The 20,558-nt window shown below is 42.8% G+C and overlaps 1 protein-coding gene across 1 annotated transcript in view; it reads right to left on the bottom strand.

The window, feature by feature from the left end:
* The window catches only part of Tmem165 (transmembrane protein 165), a 29,737-nt gene extending 9,486 nt beyond the window's left edge, over nt 1-20,251 (bottom strand). Inside the window, exons 1-2 of the mRNA XM_034509451.2 lie at nt 19,808-20,251; nt 6,687-6,912 (exon numbers count right to left, since the gene is read on the bottom strand). Coding sequence (XP_034365342.1) covers nt 6,687-6,912; nt 19,808-20,014 — 433 coding nt within the window. The 5' untranslated portion in view covers nt 20,015-20,251. The remainder of the gene's footprint in view (nt 1-6,686; nt 6,913-19,807) is intronic.
* Between the last annotated feature and the right edge of the window lie 307 nt (nt 20,252-20,558).

Genomic DNA, 20,558 nt, shown 5'->3' with positions numbered 1-20,558 from the left:
TACTTTTATACAGTATACCAGAAATGAGGTATTTTTAACTGCTTAAGTTTACAAAACTTAAGGTAACATCGCATAAAGTATACGAAGATGCTGAGGTCCTAATAGGGCCATCAGACCCTGCCTAAGGCTGGCAGGAGGCAGGAGAGGGCAAGAGAAGAACAGCAGACAGCAGAGGGGGGCAAAGGACCAGACACACAGAGCTGGGAGAAATGAGAGAGGTGTGGAGCTGCGTAGCTGCATGCTGCGGCACAGAACAGGAGCATTCCGATGTGCTGGTGAAGCCACCAGCATCAGCAGAACACCCCCTCCTGACAGCGTTCAGACAACACATCCCACGTGAAACCACCAGGTTCAACTCTATTTCTTGCAATATTACTTCTTTCAAATATATATGATATATAAATAAAAATGTGTATCTTTATATGAAATATACATATATATGAAGGATTCACTGTTAATTCCTCCCAGATCACTCCCACCCTCTCTATACCCCAACTTCTTCTTCTTTTTTTTTTTTTTCTTAAAGAACCCATCAAGGCCATAGACTCCTGGGTATGAAGCCATCTACTAGAAAATAGCTGACCTACCAGAAGCTATACTCGTAAAGAAAATGGCCTCTCCCTCCACAGTTCCTGAGGTTAAGAGGGGGGATCATGAGCCCCTTCCTGGTTTACACAAGTGGATGCTGACGAGTTTGATCTTGTGCTGGCCACCACAGCTGCTGTGTGCTCACGAGGACAGGAGACACTCTACTGTGAGACACTGGGCTCTTACAATCTTTAATCCCCTCTTCTGTAATGTATTACTTCTAAGGAGAAAATTAGTTGCTACTATAAAATATTAATACTTACACTAATTTTAAAATTGTGACTAGTATTCAAATTCTAAATATCTAAAATACTTGTATGTTTATAAAAACACAAGCTGTAATTAAGCATCAAGGCAACAGAGAATCAGAAATGGACCTTGTTTTGCATTTTAAGAAATTAGTTTCATTACGCTAAGAGGTAAATGGCAAAGCCTTCCAAATAAATTATCTTATCACTATAAAACAGAAATCATAAGGTAGGCAGAAAACTATTAAGTGCACTTTACAGAGAGGGAAAGCTAAGACTCAGGGGTCAGCTGACTTATTTACTAGGGTCTACCATGGGCGGTCAATCTCACCCCCAACTGTGGCTCAGGCAGAATCTGTGCTCTAACACTTGAGGTGGCTCTGAAGTACCAACTGAATGATCATCAGTCCCTTACGGATTCAACAGACTTCCCATGGCTCAGCACCTTAGCCTCAGAACCCGTGAAGCAGTCAGCAGAGCAGGGAGCAAAGGAGGGTAGCGAATGCCTAATGAAAACCAACCGCTCCCTCCAGTCTGGGCCAGAGCACTGAGCAGACCTTGGGTGGCAGCTCTGCCCCCAACCTCCAAGAACCCAGAAGAAGTGGGGATCCCAGGCGCTCTAACTCAGGCAGTGTATTAGGTAAGCAGACAGCAAGGCCCGCCCTAAACAGGGAGTAACTGGGACCCACAAGGACCCAGGAAGTCACTCCCGGCCCGGAACACTGGTTCCTTCCGGTCTGGGCCAGAGCACTGAGCAGATCTTGGATGGCAGCTCTGTCCCCAACCTCCAAGAACCCAGAGGAAGCAGGGATCCCAGGCGCTCTAACTTGGACAGTGTCTTAGAAACTAGTTCTCAGATCGGAGGCCTGGATCAGACCTCTGCCAGGTCTGCTGTTGTGTGGACCCCGGATTCCACCTGAGACATACTGGAAGGTCCACTCAACCCAGAGCCACAGAAAAACAACTGAACTCAGAGTGTCAAACAACATATCCTGAGATATTCTAGAGGAGACACTGCACCCAGAACAGCAGACACCTAGCTGGATTGCTACCTTGGAGGCACCATATCCTGAGGCATCCTAGAGGTACCACTGTAATCAGTGCAGCTAGAAAAGATCACAGAGACATCTGGACCCCTAGGAGATCAGACACAAGCTAGATAACTGGAAAGGCAGGCTTCATTCAGAGACAGCAAGTACAGGCAGCACTAGAGTTAACCAGATGGCAAAAGGCAAGAGCAAGAACATAAGCAACAGAAACCAAAGTTACATGGCATCATCAGAACCCAGCTCCCCGATCAGAGCAAGCCCTGAACACCCCATCACACCAGAAAAGCAGGAATCAGAATTAAAATCACTTCTCATGATGATGATAAAGGGCTTTAAGAAAGACATAAATAACACTCTCAAAGAACTTAAGGAGAGCACTGGTAGACAGATAGAAACCCTTAAAGAGGAAACACAAAAATCCCTTAAGGAATTGCAAGAAAATGCAACCAAACGGGAGAAGAAATTAAACAAAACCATGCAGGATCTAAAAATGGAAGTAGAAACAATAAAGAAATCACAAAGGGTCAATACCCTGGAGATAGAAAACCTAAAAAAAAGATCAGGAGTCATAGACACAAGTATCACCAACAGAATACAAGAGATGGAAGGGAGAATCTCATGTGCAGAAGATACCATGGAAAACATTGACACAACTGTCAAAGAAAATGCAAAATACAAAAAGCTACTAACCCAAAATATTCAAGAAATCCAAGACACAATGAGAAGGCCTAACCTAAGGATAATAGGTATAGATGAGGGGGAAGACTCCCAACTTAAAGGACCAGTAAATATCCTCAACAAAATTATAGAGGAAAACTTCCCTAACCTAAAGAAAGAGATGTCCATAAATATACAAGAAGCCTACAGAACTCCAAATAGTTTAGACCAGAAAAGAAATACTTCCCGCCATATAACAGTCAAAACATCAAATGTACAAAACAAAGAAAAAATACTAAAAGCAGTAAGGGAAAAAGGCAAAGTAACATATAAAGGCAGACCTATAAGAATTACACCAGACTTCTCACCAGAGACCATAAAAGCCAGAAGATCCTGGACCGATATCATACAGACCCTAAGAGAACACAAATGCCAGCCCAGACTACTATACCCAGCAAAACTGTCAATCATTATTGATGGAGAAACCAAAATATTCCATGACAAATCCAAATTTACACAGTATCTCAACACAAATCCAGCACTTCAAAGAATAATTGGTGGAAAACTCCAACACAAGGAGGGAAACTACAACCTAGAAAAAGCAAGAAAGTAATCTTCCAAAAACCGTAAAAGGTGGCTACACAAACATATCTCCATGGATGTTAGCCCAAAAGCTTGGATTAGCGAAGACTCAACCTGCAGACCATATGAAGCTCATGAAGAAGGAAGACCAAGAGGGGATGCCTCAGTTCTACTTAGAACGAGAAACAAAAATGCTCAAGGGAGCAAATAGGGAAACAAAACATGGAACAGAAACTGAAGGAGGGGCCATCAGGAGACCATTCCACCTGGGTATTCACCCCATGTACAGCCACCTAATCTAAACACTGTTGTGAATGGCTGGAAGTGCATAATGTGAGGAACATGATATAGCTGTCTCCTTAGAGGTCTGCCAAAGACTAACACACTCAGAGGACATGCTCACAGTTAACCACTGATATGATCAGGGGTTTCCCAATGGAGAACTTAGTGAGAGGACTGAAGGAGCAGAAAGGGTTAGTGACCCCAGGTGGAAAGCAACAATACCAAACAACTAGAGCCCCTCAGGGTCTAAACCACCAGCCTGGGAACACATAGGGAGGGACCCAAGACTCCAGAGGTATATGTAGGGGAGGATGGCCTTGTCGGACATAGGTGGGAGAGGAGTTTCTTGGTCCCATAAAAAAAATGAACACAGAGTGGGGGGGAATGTGAGGGCGGGGAGGGGATAGTGAGGGGGGGTAGGTTCGGTCACTGCCTCATAGAAGCATGAGGAGGGGGATGGGATAGGAGGTTTCTGGGTGGTGGGAGGAAGTAGGGTAAGGGGATAAAATCTGAAACGTAAATACTACAACCAATTTTAACAAGCGGAAAAAAAAAGTTGTCAGAACCAACATCTTTAAAAGAAAATATCAGAGCCGGGGGGGGGGGGGGGGGGGGAAGGGGAGATTTTTTTTTCTTGATACTAAAACTTGTTCTGAGAATTGTATATTGCAGAATACACAGCCTTGGTGTATCTACTCATCAAGCATACTGAGCAGACCTGCCCAAACCTCCGATGTCCTGGAATTCCAACTGGATTCAGTGAAGACACAGCATCAGAGGATTATCAACTTACTCTTCCCCTCCACCCCTCTTCTAAAATCTCAACGCCCTTAATCAGCTTGAAGATGTTAAAGAAGAGTCAGCGCCCCTATTCCCTGAGCTTGGGGACTAATGTGGTTAATAATGGTCTGTCTTTCTAGGGAAAAGTAGTGGTTTTGTTGGAATGGGGGATTAGCTAATAATAATAATAATAATAATAATAATAATAATAATAATCGAATTATTATCAAGATGAAGTTATAATTTCTTAAATGGTACAAAATTTACTTTGATTTCAAATTTAAGGTTTTCATTAGTACGAGCTTCTTATTAATATAAAAGTGAGATGAATATTGATACTCTCATGGGCATTGTGCCTGTATAACACATTTAGAAATACAAGGCCTAGACCCAGTCCTTCTTTAACTTTTTTAACTGATTTGGGATGGTTAGCCTAGGAGTTAAGGGACGATAGCAAATTCATGGCTTTGAGTTTATTGTTAGGGTGTTTTCCATATTTTATTTGGAAATAGCTGAGAGGAGTTAACAGACAATAGTCCAGGTTACCTTACATGGATAGTTGGTTTTCAAAACGTCAGAAGTCCATAGAATTGACATTACAAATATTTCTATATTAATGTTCATTTTAATTAGAGACCTATCTGCTCCTAATAGCTTCCTGTCATGGATTCTAAGACGAAATTGAGCATCCTTGGAGATACTCCAGTTGTGCAGTGACAGCCACTAGGCAAGAATTGCCTCTTTCCATCTACAGACAAATTACTGTCCAGAAAAGGACACACTTGCAGAATAGTCGACTGATTATATCTGCCCAGACAGAGTAATCAGCCCTTAATAATTCTGCATCACTAAGGTCTGTCAGATGATTCTGGGCCAGAAGGCTGAAGATTTGATGCTCCAACGTTCAGTAGTATAGGGGCTTACCAGGTGTTCAGAGGTCTCTATAAATTGGCTAAGTTTTAAAAGCTATGCTTTGTGCTTCCCATAATTTCAGTTAACTCAGTCATTCTGGATTTCTGACGGGGTTGAAGACCTATAGTCTCATAGCCAATCCTGGCTATTTACTTTGAGAGAAAAGATCTGAGTGTTTGGTTTTCAGCTGACATTCATTCTAAAGCCAAGAAAAAAAAGCCCGGTTCAAAACTAAGTGTTTTAGTTAGGAGAGATGACAGTGGTTCTCGTTAGTCAACAAAATGATGGACTGGGTATTAGGACTATCTTGTACCTCACTGGTACAATTAGGAATAAGTATGTTCTAATTGTATTTTGAGAGAAAAGTTTTACTTTAACAGGAAGAGTGATATGTAGGAGGAGCTAAGTGGGAAGGAGTACTGAGAGGAAGAGATGGAGTAAGGAGAGAAGATGAAGAAGAGGAGAAGCTAGGTGATTAGAGAGAGAAAGAGAGAGGGGGCATGGAGGCAGATGTTCACATGTCTCCACCAGTCAAAGATAGTTTTTATATCTAGGTTGGGTATTGGGTTACGCTTCTGATTGAGCATTACCAAACTTATAAATCCTTTGATTAACATTTTAAAAAAAATCTATAAAAGCAAAAAGGAAAGTGGGGGGCATGGGGCAGGGGTGTTCTAGGGAGGGGAAATGTGGAAAGGGGGTGGCATCTTAAATGTAAATAAAATATAAAATAAAATAAAATAAATAAAAAAAAAAAAAAAAGAAAGAAAGAAAGGAAGGAAGAAAATCAACCGGAAGCTGATGCTCACGGCTGCTACCTCATGACGGTCAGGAAGAGAACACGCAGTTCGCTATGGGCTCTTGAAGCCTATTTCCAAAACTGCAAATATAAATAAGCTTATCTGGACTGAAGAAAAAGAAAATAAAAACAAAAACCACTGAAATAGAATAAAATTAAGGAATTCAGAATCAAGGATAGAGAGGCTAAAGAGATGGCTTAGAGGTTAAGAGCACTGACTGCTCTTCCAGAGGTCCTGAGTTCAATTCCCAGCAACCACATGGTGGCTCACAACCAACTGTAATGAGATCCGGTGCCCTCTTCTGGTGTGTCTGAAGAAAGCGACAGTGTAGTCATATACATGAAATAAGAATCAAGGTTATGAGATGGTTCAGTGGTTAAGAGGACTTGTTGCTCTTGCAGAGGCCTGGGTTCAGGCCCCCACACCCAGAAGATGACTGACTCACCACCTTATTAAATCCTCTTTCTGAATTCTGCAGGTACCAGGCATATATGATGCACCTACATACATACATACAGGCAAAACGCTCATATACATAGAATAAATCAATCTTACATATAAATAAAAATTAAGATAAAAATTACCAGTAAATAAATTATGTATTTGGCTCTGGCTCTGAACTAAAAATTCCACTTAGGTAAAATCTGGGTTTTAATAATGTGATATACTAAAACCATTTGCTGTTTACTTAATTCTGGGGAAAAGCAGTTTCCAATGTTAACTGGGTGACTCAAGCCACACATATGCTTTCCCTCAATTCATTGTGCTCCCCAGTAAAGCACCCTTACCCGACAAGCATGTCATCAGGGCCAAAGCAAGCATGGCACCAGCCAGCACAGTCAGCCGGTTATAGCGCATCGCCATGATAGCAGCTATGAAAAACGTCTTGTCACCGAGTTCGGACACTATGATAACTGATATGGCAGCAACAAACGCATGGATAAATCCCAGATTCGTTTGGGCAGCTGTATCTTCTCTGTTGGTATGAACTGGGGCTGCTGGTGTCAATCCTTTCTGAAAATTAAAAAAATAAACACAAGTTTTAAGTCATTTAATTGACATTCTTTTATTTTAAATGAGTAGTTGTTGTTGTTGTTGTTGTTGTTGTTGTTGTTGTTATTGTTATTATTATTATTATTATTATTATTATTATTATTATTAGTGGTCGTTCCAGTGATTTACTGCTTTATCTGAATGCAATTAGTCATAACAGTAGCCCGTAATCAAGTTCTCTATACAAAGTATTTCAGAAGAGTGCATTACATCTAGATATCCTAAGCACCTGTTACAGTCAATTCACTGCTCTCTCATTCAAGTTTTACTAGTAATCTGGGTGGAAGACTTGGCATGATTATCAAGCATTCACTGACACTGTAAAGGACTAAGTAGAATCCAAAAAGCTCCCAGAGGCTACAGCCAGAGGTGGCTTTAGTTAAGACAAGGTTTAATATGGCTACATGTGCAAATGGTCTATGATGAACTCTAAAAATATCCTGAAATGTCATTTGGTAAAAAGGCAAAGCAGGCTTGGTGGGTATTAATATGAAAGTATGACAAAACTTAATTGGCCTCCCCAAAGTTCACGGGAACATTCTGAAGCCCTGCCCTGAAGAAGGCATAGATCTCTAAAGATCACTTGAAATGAAGAGATTCCAGCAAAGGCCAACCCAGCATGTTTACAATGTAAAGAGATTATAAACAAGAAAAAGAAGGGGGAAAGGGAAAGTGGAAGAAGAGGGAAAAGCCAGAGATGTTCTGTAGCTCAAGGAATACATGTGACCTGTGAAATCTAATATATTTAGTTCCTAGCTCATTAGTAAGCTACTTCACTGGCTAGAACTCCAAGGTCAGATGAAACACTAGCAAGGACATGGAGCGTACATTTCATAACTGGGAAAGTTATGTGGCTTTATCTATACTATACGTAACATCTTCAATTTTTATTGTGTACATTATTCCTTAACATATGACATAAATTTGACTTCAAGCACTACAGGACACAACAGAACTATAAGAATAACCCAGACTATTAATTAAGCAAGTACCATTTTACAGGCTGTCTTCCCATCAGCACTTTAGTTTTATCTAGTCCAATGGCCTATGAACATTAAGCACCCCAAAACACATAGGCACTTCAAGTAGGGCATCCTAAGCACATTATTTACCTGCCAGATTGCCTCACCCTTCCTCCCTACACTCCCCTCTGTCTATATGACACAGGAAATGACTATCGGCTAACACTGTCCTAAAGCCACTGCCCTGTTGCCTCGTCCTCCTAAGCCCTGGGATTCAAGTATCAATCACCACAGAATGCTAAAGTGTTTATGTGAAAAGACTTCTCAAAATTTCAGGATCTGAAGTCCAAGAAAAATTTCAGGAGTAAATGAATGTATGTAGGTAGGTAGGTAGGTAGGTAGCATTTAAGATCACTTAGCTCCAGACCTTGAAAAAGAGAAAAATTTGCATTTTAAATCAAATTACAATAGAAATAAACACTTTATATTTTCATGGTTTTATAAGCCTTTAGTTCTTGGCCATATTATTTAGTCCGTTCTACTATGAAATAAAGAATGAAGTTTGCCTGAAGAATACAATAAAGGAAGGTGCTGAAGAGAGATGGCTCAGTGCTCTTCAAGAGGATTAAGGCTTGGTCCTCAGCATCTACACAAGGCATTTCACATTAGACATCTTGTCTGAGTTAGGGTTTTACTGCTGTAAACAGACACCATGACCAAGGCTACTCTTATAAAAACAATATTTAATTGGGGCTGGCTTACAGGTTCAGAGGTTCAGCCCATTATCATCAAGCCAGAGCATGGTAGGCATGGCACTGGAAGAGGTAAGAGTTCTACATCTTCATCGAAAGTAAGCCAGGAGCAGGGCGGTGGTGGCGCACGCCTTTAATCCCAGCGCTTGGGAGGCAGAGGCAGGCGGATTTCTGAGTTCGAGGCCAGCCTGGTTTACAGAGTGAGTTCCAGGACAGCCAGGACTACACAGAGAAACCCTGTCTCGAAAAACAAACAAACAAACAACAACAACAACAAAAAAAACCGAAAGTAAGCCAGGAACAGACTGGCTCCCGTGTGGAGCTAGAAGGAGGTTCTCAAAGCCTATCCTCACAGAGACACACTTCCTCCAACAAGGCCACAACTCCTCATAGTGCCACTCCCTGGGCCAAATACATACAAAACATCACATACCCTCTCCTGGTTTCCACAGCCATGCATGTGACGCACACTCACAACCACATCGATATACACACACACACACACACACACACACACATTTTAAGGGTAAGTCTAGCAAATGACTCACTGAATAAAGGTACTCGCTGCCAAACTTGATTACCAAGATTCATAGTGGAAGGATATGACCAACTCCTCCAAGCCACCTGCTCATCTCTGTATATATCTGCATGTCCATACACACAGACACACACACAAAAAATAATAAATGAAAACAAAAGAATGCAATAAAGTAGAACAAACACAATCCTTCATAGTCTTAAAACTTTCCATATAGAAGACAAGAAAACTACATCTATAGCTCTTTCCACTTACTAAGCCAGTCCTGGACTGCCAAAAACAAACTATCAGGATATTGTGAAGACAGAGATGTTTAAGAATTAAGCATCATAATTGTCCCATTTGGGGCTGGGCCACGCACAGTCACTTAGTCTCTGCATTCTGACCAGTTCAGGTATCTGTAGTGGCCTCTGACTGCTGGGAAAAGCTGCTTGGATGAGCACTGGGCTGCATTACCTATGGATGAAAGGGTGAGCATCTGGAAGTACAGACCAACGGCACTACGTGGACTCAGTAGGTTGCGTGTACAATCAGATATTTGTGTGTATCTACACATACATAATGTACATATAACAATGTATAAATTTGAGAGAGGACACTAGTGGCATCAGAGGGGGTAAAGAGAGAGGTAGAATTTATGAAAATACAGTATACTCCTGTGGTAATTTGAATAGGTTTGGCACCCAAAAGTTCATTTGTTTCAATTCTTGGCCATAGGAGTGGCACGATTAGGAAGTGTGGCATTATTGGAGGAGATGTGGCCTTGTTGAAGGAAGTGTGTTGCTGTTTAGGTGGGCTTTGAAGTCTTCTATACTCAGGCTCCACCCAGGGTGCATGAGAGACTCCTCCTGACTCCTGTGGAAGACAGTCTCCTCCTGTGACCTTCAGATCAAGATGTCTAACTCTTAGCTCCTTCTCTAGCACCACGTCTGCCTGGACACTGCCATGGTTCCACCATGATGACAATGGAAATAAACCTCTGAAGCCGTATGCCAGCCCCATTAAATGTCTTTGTTTATAAGAGTTACCTTGATAATGGTGTCTCTTCACAGCAATGAAACTTGGTGACAACTCCTATGTGAAATTCTCATTTTTTTAAAAAAATGAAATATTAATTAGATCAGAATCTGTTAGCATTTATCTACTGATCACCATGGAAGGAATGGCTCCTTGGTCTGGTAAACCTTCACTGACTTAGTAGAGTGGCTAAATCTACAGCACTGGAATCAGACTGCCTGGATTCACATCCAAAGCATTATGACCTTAATCATCTTAATCATCTGCCAACTAATACAGTCATGACCCCAAACTGTTAAGAGTTTCAGATGAATCAAGTCCTCAGGATGATGCCTGTATACAGCAACACTCAGATCTTATAAAACACAACAGAACCAGCTCACTAGACTTTCTGTAATGAACTACTTCATGTCACTTCACTGATGAACTATAGAGAATATTTTACACCTAGATACAACATGTAAACCCTTACCTCTATCTATTCAATTTCAATACTTTTTATCTAATCACACTAGTTCCTAAAATAGATCTTCTTTCTCCCAAAGAAGCCAGCACAGCAACACTTCACACAAAACACAAGAAGCTAAAAAAGTTTGCCTTATAATGGTTTAAATTTTCCACTTTAAAAAGTAAAAAACTAGCAAAATTATTGGAGAAAGCAAGGATGCAGCATTAATTTATAGGCAGCATTTTTTAAATTGCCAAGAAATCATCTATCATTTTTTCCATACTATCTTTGAAGTGGTATGTTATAGGCTGATAGCTACTATCTTTGAAGTGGTATGTTATAGGCTGATAGCTCCCACATGGCTCAGTCATGGCAGTGCAGCTTGAGAGCGCATGCGGCTTCTGCTGACCACAGCCTCAGTCAGTCAGAATCCCCTTCCCAGTGTTCTTCATTATGCTCCACTTGTCCAGACTCCTCAAACCTTTTTTATCCTCAGTCCCTGACATCCAGCCACATGGACACCATGATAATGTGTCGCAGAAGGGTTGGGAACAGCAAAGGTGAGGACAGGAACACTGGGACGCTCAAAGTTCTGTAGTAGAAACAGTACCAAAGAAATGCTGATGATGAAGAGACAAAGCAACTCAATGTCTGACCAACAGGGATCTATTAATACTTACATAAAATATGCTGGCTGGAAAGATGGTTCAACAATAAAGGCACTTACTTCCAAACTTACCAACCTGAGTTCAACCTCGAGGACCCTCATGGTGGGAAAAAAACTGACTTCCACATGTTGTTGTGACAAGGCACACAGGTGCCCTAATGCACATAAATGCACAGATAAATATATGTAATTTTAAAAATTCAAGATTATGGAGGTATAAAAATAATAATGTTCTACAAATACTAATATTGAAAAACTATTAAAATGCTTTAGATGAAATATTTATGATATATGATATTATATCATAAATATATGATATCATATATCATATATCATATGATATATGATATACATATGATAATATCATATATCATATATGATATTATATGGATATAATATAGTATATAATATATATATGGAGGGACGGAAGTTACATACATAATTCTAAATGCACCCTCATCTCAAGAAACAGTGGACATTTCCAGAGAAAGAATCAGAATCAGAATGGGTAAGCCACTTTTCCTTAAGAACCAACTACTTTCCAGCTCTGTGACCTGTACAGTTCCTGTGGTAATTACAACTCTGCTGCTATAATCTCAGAGGAGCAGCTGTCAAATACTTTATGAAACAACATGGCTGGGGCTGGAGAGATGGTTCAGTGGTTAAGAGCACCGACTGGTCTTCCAGAGGTCCTGAGTTCAATTCCCAGCAACCACATGGTGGCTCACAACCATCTATAATGGGGTCTCCCTCTTCTGGCATGCAGGTATACACACAGATAGAGTATTCATATCCTGAATATAAATAAATAAAATCTTAAAAGAAAAAAGAAACAACATGGCTCTGTTCTAAAGGAACTTTACTTAAAACACCAGCCAGCCAGCCAATCTGGTCTGTTGAGCCACAAATTAGAATATGAGAAGGCAAAGCGGTACTTCTCATCATACAGCCAGGGTTCTGTATCTTCTACATTTCTGCCATCACGCATCCAGGTACGGATACGTTGTATCACTTCAAAGACCTCTCTGAAGAAAATCTCTCTCTCTCTCTCTCTCTCTCTCTCTCTCTCTCTCTCTCTCTCTCTGCCTCTCTCTCTGTTTCTCTCTGTGTTTCTCTCTCTGTGTTTCTCTCTCTCTCTCTCTCTCTCTCTCTCTCTCTCTCTCTCTCTCTCTCTCTCTGTGTGTGTTTCTGTCTGTCTGTCTCACACACACATACACACACACACTGTGTGTATTATTATGAGATATGTCCACAGAATCCAGAAGAAGGTGTTGGATCCCTTGGAGCTAAAGTTTCAAGTGGCTGTGAGCTACCATGTTGGATCCTTTGGAACTAAAGTTCTAGGTACCCTACATGGGTGCTTGGAACCAAACCTGAGTTCTTCACAAAAGCAGTACCTTTTCTTAACACCTGAGCCATCTCTCTAGCCCCATCCTAAGACTGCCAACCTGACCTGCTACGCCAACAGATCAATTCCTTGTGGCAGGCCTCAAGCAGATCCCACAAAAAAGTATATGTTCTGCACTCATTCAAAGGTCAGGGAGCTTATACCTGTGGGATAACCTTTGCCTGAACAAGTGGAGTGTGAGGTTCTTTCTAAGTTCCACAGGATCCAGGACTGGAACAGCTAACCAGAAAGTATAACACAGTATGTGCTTTCTGCCTGATCCTGACCAACACTGAGAAACAATAAAGCTTGTTTGTCTCAGACAGTAAACCACTGAATAAATGCTTGTGGTCTAAAAAACTACACCCCAAATTAAAAGTGTACATGATAACGATAACCTAACTCAAGAAGAAAGCCCCTAAAAGATTCTGAGTGTAAGCTAAACATTGATGAGACACTGTGGCTAATAATAAGGGCAGTGGGAAATATCTGCTTCTGGGCCTATCAAAAGATGAACTGCCTAAGAGCAATAGTGAAACTAACCAGAAGGAAAATATATGCACATGACAGAAAAAAAGAAAAAAAAAATCAATAGATCTTAGGAAGAGCAGGGTTCACTTAAGAATGGTGTAAGACGTGTTTTTTTTTTTTTTTTTTTTGGGGGGGGGGCGGGGAGAGTGAAGGGAGGACTGCCTGCCTGATAAGTCATGTTCCTAAAAGCTATGGGGAAAAGAAAAATCAAAGCAAGGAGTGTGTTCTAAACATATTCAATCAGAGGTGACAAGCAGAGTTTCATATGAAGGTTTCCAAGAGAAGTGTCAGAAGTGGTTCGTAAGATATGGCTAGGTCAGATTCTGGGTATAGACCTGGTGCCAGTAGCCAGGGCTGTTTCCAAGTGGATGAGATTCCCAGGCAAGCAGCTAAAGCTCACAAAAAAAAAAAAAAAAAAAAAAAAAAAAAAAAAACAAACAAACAAAAAAAAACAAACAAAAAAAAAAAAAACAGACCGACCCCACAACAAAACAAACAAACAAACAAACAAACAAAACCCCAAAAACCAAAACACCCTTCCAGACAACCTGGGTGTTGTGCATCAGAAATGGAGAGAGCACAGGGGAAAATCACAACATTGCCCCATCCCCAGGTTACACATGACTTGCAAAGTTCATGCTCCTAAACTTGACTCCAGTCCACACTAAGGGTAAAGTTCTAGCTATGTCCTTCCCTTTGCCTCATTTCAGAGCATACTTGGAGTCATAGACTCACCTGTCTTTTCATTTTTATTCCCAGATGCTTTTCTCATTGTTCTGAGAATGGTTATTTGATGTTTTGTATATGCTTGGATCAGAGAGTGGTTGTTGGAGTAGGTGTGTCACTATAGGCATGGGCTTTAATACCCTAGTCCTAGTTGCCTGAAAGTGCCTATTCTGCTAATAGCCTTAAGATGAAGATGTAGAACTCTCAGCTCCTACTGCACCATGCCACCATGTTCCCACCTTAATGATAATGAACTGAACCTCTGAACCTGTAAGTCAGCCCCAATTAAATGATAAGAGTTGCTTTGGTCATGGTATCAGTTCACAGCAGTAGAACCCTAACTAAGACAGGCTACACTTTAACACTTGAGTGGCAATGCTGCTGAGTGTTCCAAAGGAGGATCTCACTTAAGGATGCCTCAACTGAATTCATCTACAGATCTGCACCCAAAATCACAATATTTAAAATATAAAACTTATTTCCCAAATCTCCAGCTCTTCTCTCAAACATCTGAGGCATCATGCTTGCCCAACTATGTGTAATCTAATAGAAATAGTTTATTCCTATAGCTTTTCCTTGCCATCCTAACCATATACAAAGAACCATATACCAGAAAGTTGAGTTTCCTTAATGTTCAAGGTAAAATCATAGTCATATTCTTCTTTATATAAACCCCGGGGTTGGGAGATGCCTTAGAGCTAAGAAGCCTAAAGAATAGGAATATTTTCAGAAATTCATCCTTTAGTATTAGCTGCATGCTTCTGGGGTCCTATAGACATAGGATATTACTTTGTAGAACTTAACAGACTAGGATTACACATGCACCCATGCTCTACATGAACTGGTTTGCTTAGTGAAGCTATTTTCTACTCCAGTGAAAACAATTGTGCTGTTCTCCCCACAGCACTCCAGTGCACCGCTGTTGTCTTGGTTCCTCATTTCCAGTGGAAGAGCTCATGGGATTGTGAGTTTTATGAATGTCCTTAGCTGGGCTCTAGTCTCCCCACCTGTGCACACTAAGTATGGTGTTGCAACATAGGCAATTTCCAGATGTGGTTATAATTTATAACCAGCTGCCTTAAGTAACAGATTACCTGGAATAATGTAAGCAGCACTTTCAATCATTTAAAAGGCCATAAGGCAAAGTGGAGGTTTTCCTACAAAGCACAAAGTACAGCTGCCAAAGTATGTTGAGGCCATACCTGAGAGAATTATCTTGCTTGTTGGATAACCAACCTATCTGTAGATAACTAACTTGCCAGGTCAGTCTCCACAACTGTCAAATCCCTGCAAAACCTCTCTTTAAAAGAGAAACTTGGGATATAATATGATACCTTAGGAAGCCTATTTAGTGGTGGGGGTAGAGGAAGAAAGGAAGAAAGCAGACAGAAAACCCGGCAGTGGTGGCACACGCCTTTAATCCAAGCACTTGGGAGGCAGAGGCAGGCAGGACTACACAGAGAAACCCTGTCTCGAAAAACCAAAAAAAAAAAAAGCAAGCAAGCAAGCAGACAGAAATGAAAAGGCTGACTGGGCTGTGACAGTACACTGTTGATTACTATACCAAACATCAGGGCAACTACCAGTTACTAAGTGGGTCCCTGCGTTACTAAGTAGATGCCAGTCATTTTCACATCATTTCACTTGACTGGCGGAAAACCATAAAGGCTGTGATCCTAACTGAACCTGAGGTGTTAGGCTTAAAATGTTAAAGAGAGCAGGTAGTCATGTCAAATGAAGACAGGAAAAGAGCTCTGGTCTTAGTAATTGGCTAGGTTACAAGTGTGCTTCAAAATGATGGTGTGGAGGCCTGTAGAGAAGGCGCCGCAGGTGAGAGTCCCGGCTGCTCTTAGTATTCTTTATAGATAAGTAAGTCTCAAAAGGACAGAGGGGCAAGGAGGGAACTCAGATGATGAAAGATTAAAGCAAAGATTAGCTGACAGGTATCTCTCCAGCAGAGTGGTTTTAAAGCAGCAGAACAGAAACTAATGGGACCCAAGTAGTGCTAATAAAGGTCCCTCATTTCTTCTTCCCTTCTCAAAATAGGAGAAACTGTGTAAGTGGAACTAAAGGAAACAACAGGAGGGGAGAGAATGAAAGAAGCAAAGGCAGAATGCACTGGAGGTCAGAGGAGAGCAGAGCAGAGAAGGGCTGGGATGTGGCTGAATGATGGAGCACTTTCTAACAGGCACAGACCCTGGGTCAGCCCACAACACTGCCCCTCCTATCACAAACAGGGGAGGAGGAGGAGGAGGAGGAAGAAGGGGAAGGATGACAGCCTGATCCAAAAGGTGAAAAGACAGAATGAACACAGGAGCCAACATGCTGAAGGGAGTGCAGTTTCAAGCCAGGCACTTCACTTCTCAGTTACACAACATTGCACCACAAGAAGACATGAAATACTAGAGTGTTTGCTTAGAGTGTTCCATAGACTCCACTATGTCAGTATTTTAATATGTGAACCAAAAACTGCATCTTGAGAACAGGATCAGCAACTTGTACTGAAACAAACAATCTTTGCAGAGGGCTGAGGAGACGGCTCGGTCTTGGCTGAGGCACAGGCCTAGAACCTCAGTGCTCCTCCAACAAGAGAATCCCCAGAAGCTTGCAGGACATCCAGCATGGCATACACAGCATAAAACAAGAGACCCTGCCTCAAATGGAGGACAGCAAGAATTCAAGACAAACAACAGTCACCCTCTCACTCCATACACATATCATGGCACACTTGTGTTCACTCTCTTATATTACACACACACATACACACACACACACACACTCCTACACATAAATCCTCACTTAGGAAACTCTGGTTCTTGGGAGACTAGGTCTCACTACATAGCCTAGGCTGCACTCAATTTGAAGCCTCCTATTATAGCTTCCCAAGTGCTGAGATTATAGTGTGTCACCCACCACACCATTATCAAGAGGAAATGACAACAAAGATGCAATTCCCATTCTATGTGAAAAGTTATACAAATAAAATGAGACAATGTTTTGCTATTAAGTGTAAACTGTCAATTCCTAGTGGAAAAGAACTACCAAAATAAATGAGAATATTAAAATAAAGAACCAGAGCGTCTGCACCAGGATGCCCTCCAACCCCTTGGTTGTAAAGACAAGCATCCATAAGACCACTTAACTGAGGCCAACACATACTGTCTTTACCACTGTGACCTTTACTTAACATGGACAGATTTTCTCCAGCATCCCCTCAAGGGCTGTAATAAATATAGCTGTGCCTACCAGCATTTGTCTCAAAAGTTGTAGTACGACTACAACGTTGTCCATGAAGTGCCAAAAAAGTTATACATTCATAAACTGCACTCTGGCACCTAGGGCTGTTTCACTCCCAGTGGTGACTGGTTTAAAGCAAGCTTCTGATGCTGAGCTATGTGGCAGTCGTTCAACGACGACTCAGCATTTCAGAGCAGGTTCAGAACCAGATCTATAGAGACAGACCATGCCTGACAGCGTCATCTGAATGGCAGCAATGCTGCTGATCCAAGGAGGTAGAGTGAGCAGAGAAGCCCCTTCCACCCAGTGCCTCTATGCCAAACAACTAGAGCACTGAACTCTGAGGGCCAGTGACTCCCACTTCTACATCTGCCACCTGGCTAGTACTGCTACCTGAAGGCCACTTATTACTTTAGTTCAAAGACTTCTGATCTGCCCATACACTCATACCGTGTGTGTCTGAGTGTCTGTGTTAAACTTTACAAGGGTCCCAGAATTAACAGCTAAATAATCAATTGCAGTTCATTTTCTAAGCTACAACCAATCAATTAATGAACAAAATCACAGGTAGCAGATAATATAAGCTGAATTTTTCTTAACTTCATCTAGTAAATCCTTTAGTAAGTAAAAGGAGGCTGGATATATACTCTTAAAAAAGTTTTTTTTTCCTGCTTGAGTTCATTTTATAGTTTTTCCATAAAGGTAACTAAAACCTGATAAGAACTGAAATGTAAAATCTTAGAATTTTCTCATAGAAAATTACTTAGCAAATGCCAACAACATACAAGGTCTTTGGAAAGAGACAAAAAAGAGTAAGATATAACAATGCTCTCAAGTCATCAACAGGCTGAAGAGCAGACAGAAACCAAGAAACCAAGTCAGAAGCAAGAGTGTAAAAACAGATAAAACATAAAGCTCTCAAAAGGAGTGGGAGGTGGGCATCAAGAGAAAAGGCTGAATGTGTTATCCAGCAACACAAAAACCCATTAGAATAAACAAATGGCTGGGGAGGTGGAGGCGGGAATTCAAGCAAAACCAAGGACTGCAGACAGCACCTGGAGGGATGAGAAACAGGAATCTGGTTTCCAGCTCTGGTTCTGCTAAGAATTAGGTTTTCTGAACCACCACTCTTCTCAGACCTGCATTGCCCCATCCACAACCAGGAAATATCACCTGCTCTGCCTGCTTAACAGCTCTCAACACATCTTAACTTCACTCTAACTAAATTTCCTAACAGGTGCTTATTTATCTGACTTCTTCCTGAGTACTTCCAGTAAGGAGAATTTTTCCTTATTTCTCAAGACCATTACTACATTCTGGACAGGCAATTCTTAGAAAGTACTTGCTGTGTAAAGACCAAACTCAGAATCACAGAAATTCCTGATACTACATAGAAAAAACAAAATACTGGAAAGGCCAAACAATATAACATGAACTACTAAGAAATGAAAATTCCCATTACTCAGAAAGTGCTCTTCTAACAAGGGCATCTTGGGAAATGTTCCAGACGTTTCTGTTGGCTCTTGAAGATGGGAATGATCCTGACCCACAGGCCTCAAGCTTGGATTCTGTTGTAAGGTCTTTGTTTAGGAGAAACTGGCAAGAGAGCACATGTCAGGTTTCAGTTCTGGACGCCAGTGGTTTAGAATACAGTGAGGCAGTGGTGGGTCCCTAAAAGAACTGGGGTTTAGCTAGAACACAATGGTGAAGAGAGCATCATCTATCCTGCCGTCACCCTGATCTGTACTGAAGTCAAGACAGCCATTCTCTTAGAGGGCAGATAGAGACAGAAGCAGAAAATTGAATGGACCCTAGTAAGAGACTAAAAAAACTCCAGAATGCAGGAGTCAAAATTGGAAATGAAGTCTAACTCGGAGGAAAGTAGCATGGAAAGGAGAAATTTTACAAACATAGATTAAAGGTTAATTTCTAGCTATCTGGTAAAGGTTAAAGAAACCACAAGGCTCTAGGTAACTTATAAGTGTAGTCTTGGAATCCCTCACTATAGAGCACTGGACCATCGGACACAAGTCTCTACGTTCAAGGGCAACTTCCTTCAAGCCAAAGCACGTTTTTAAAAAGGGAGGGTGGCAATGCATAATCTCTAGACACTGTATCTGGCACAGAACCACAGGGTGTGCCGAGCTGAATTCGGGTGAGCATCTCTGGTTGGGTTGCTTCAACCATGACACGACGGATATGCTGATGATACTTTGAGAGAAGTCAGTCTCCCAGCTGCTCTGGACTAAAAACTTTCTACTTGGGATGACTATTTCCAGTCTTTTCAGGTTGGCACATTTGATCAGCAGGACGCAGAATCCAGAGCAAGCCTGTCGGTACCAGGGATCTAGAGGACCTCCGGGGACCCCAGGCTGGAGTTCTCACTTTCCCTTCCCCCAAGCAGTCAGCCAAAGCCAGGCCGCGCCTGGGAAAGCAGTCTGTCACCCTCCTCCCAGCGAGGTTAGCAGGGGCCGGCTCCCCTCCCCCAGCCGTTTCATTAAGAGGGCGGCGCCGCCAGCGCCGGAGCCCGGTACCCGGCAGCCGGCTCCGCTGCCTCAGCCCGCCCCATCCCCACCAGCCTCGGCTCTCACCTCGGCCCGGGCCGGCTCGAGGCCCTGCACTGCCGCGGGCTGCGGCTGCAGCTGCTGGACGGGCGCCGGTGGCTCCTGGTTCCGGTGGCTCAGGTCTTCCTCGGGGCCGGCGCGGACCCCGACCGGGGCCCAGAGCAACGGAAGCAGCAAGAGCACGAGCAGCCGTCGCGTCGGGGCCCGGCCGCTCCCCCGGGCCGCGGCCGCCATCCCGCCTGCCCAGCCGGCACCGCGCTGAGGCAGGAAGAAGTGCAGGCGAAGGGAAGCGTCGAGCCCGGCGTGCCGGCAGGCGCGTCCGTCAGGCCTCGCCGCAGCTCAGCGGGCAGCCTGCAGCACGCGGGACGCGGAGACCGGGACAGACCGGCGGCAGGGGCTCCGCAGCAGCCCGGCGGCAGAACCTACACACTCCTCCAACTGCCTCAGCGGCCCAACTCCTCAGGCCCCGCCCCCTGGCCAGGACGGCCTCCCATTGGTCCGACGTCAGCCCGGCGTCATGACGTTTCCGGCAGGTTGAGGTGCGGCTCGCGCACTGGTCCTATTGGACCCGGCTTGCCGGGGCAGGTAGCTGGTGCCGGATGATTGACTCTCCCTGCATCCTTTCGTGCCCCACCAGAGACCCCTTAGCCTCTCGGCCCTGTGGAGGTCAGGCTGCAAGGCTCCTACCAGAACTTCCTCAAGAGCCCTAGGTCATTAAAGCCTAAGCCGCCGCCACCTCCACTTCTATTAACTGTCAAGTGAGTCCCAGCTCGGCTAC

Source organism: Arvicanthis niloticus, chromosome 7 (assembly GCF_011762505.2).
Source record: "Arvicanthis niloticus isolate mArvNil1 chromosome 7, mArvNil1.pat.X, whole genome shotgun sequence".
NCBI lineage: Eukaryota > Metazoa > Chordata > Mammalia > Rodentia > Muridae > Arvicanthis > Arvicanthis niloticus.
This window is presented reverse-complemented; position numbering and strand designations above follow the sequence as displayed.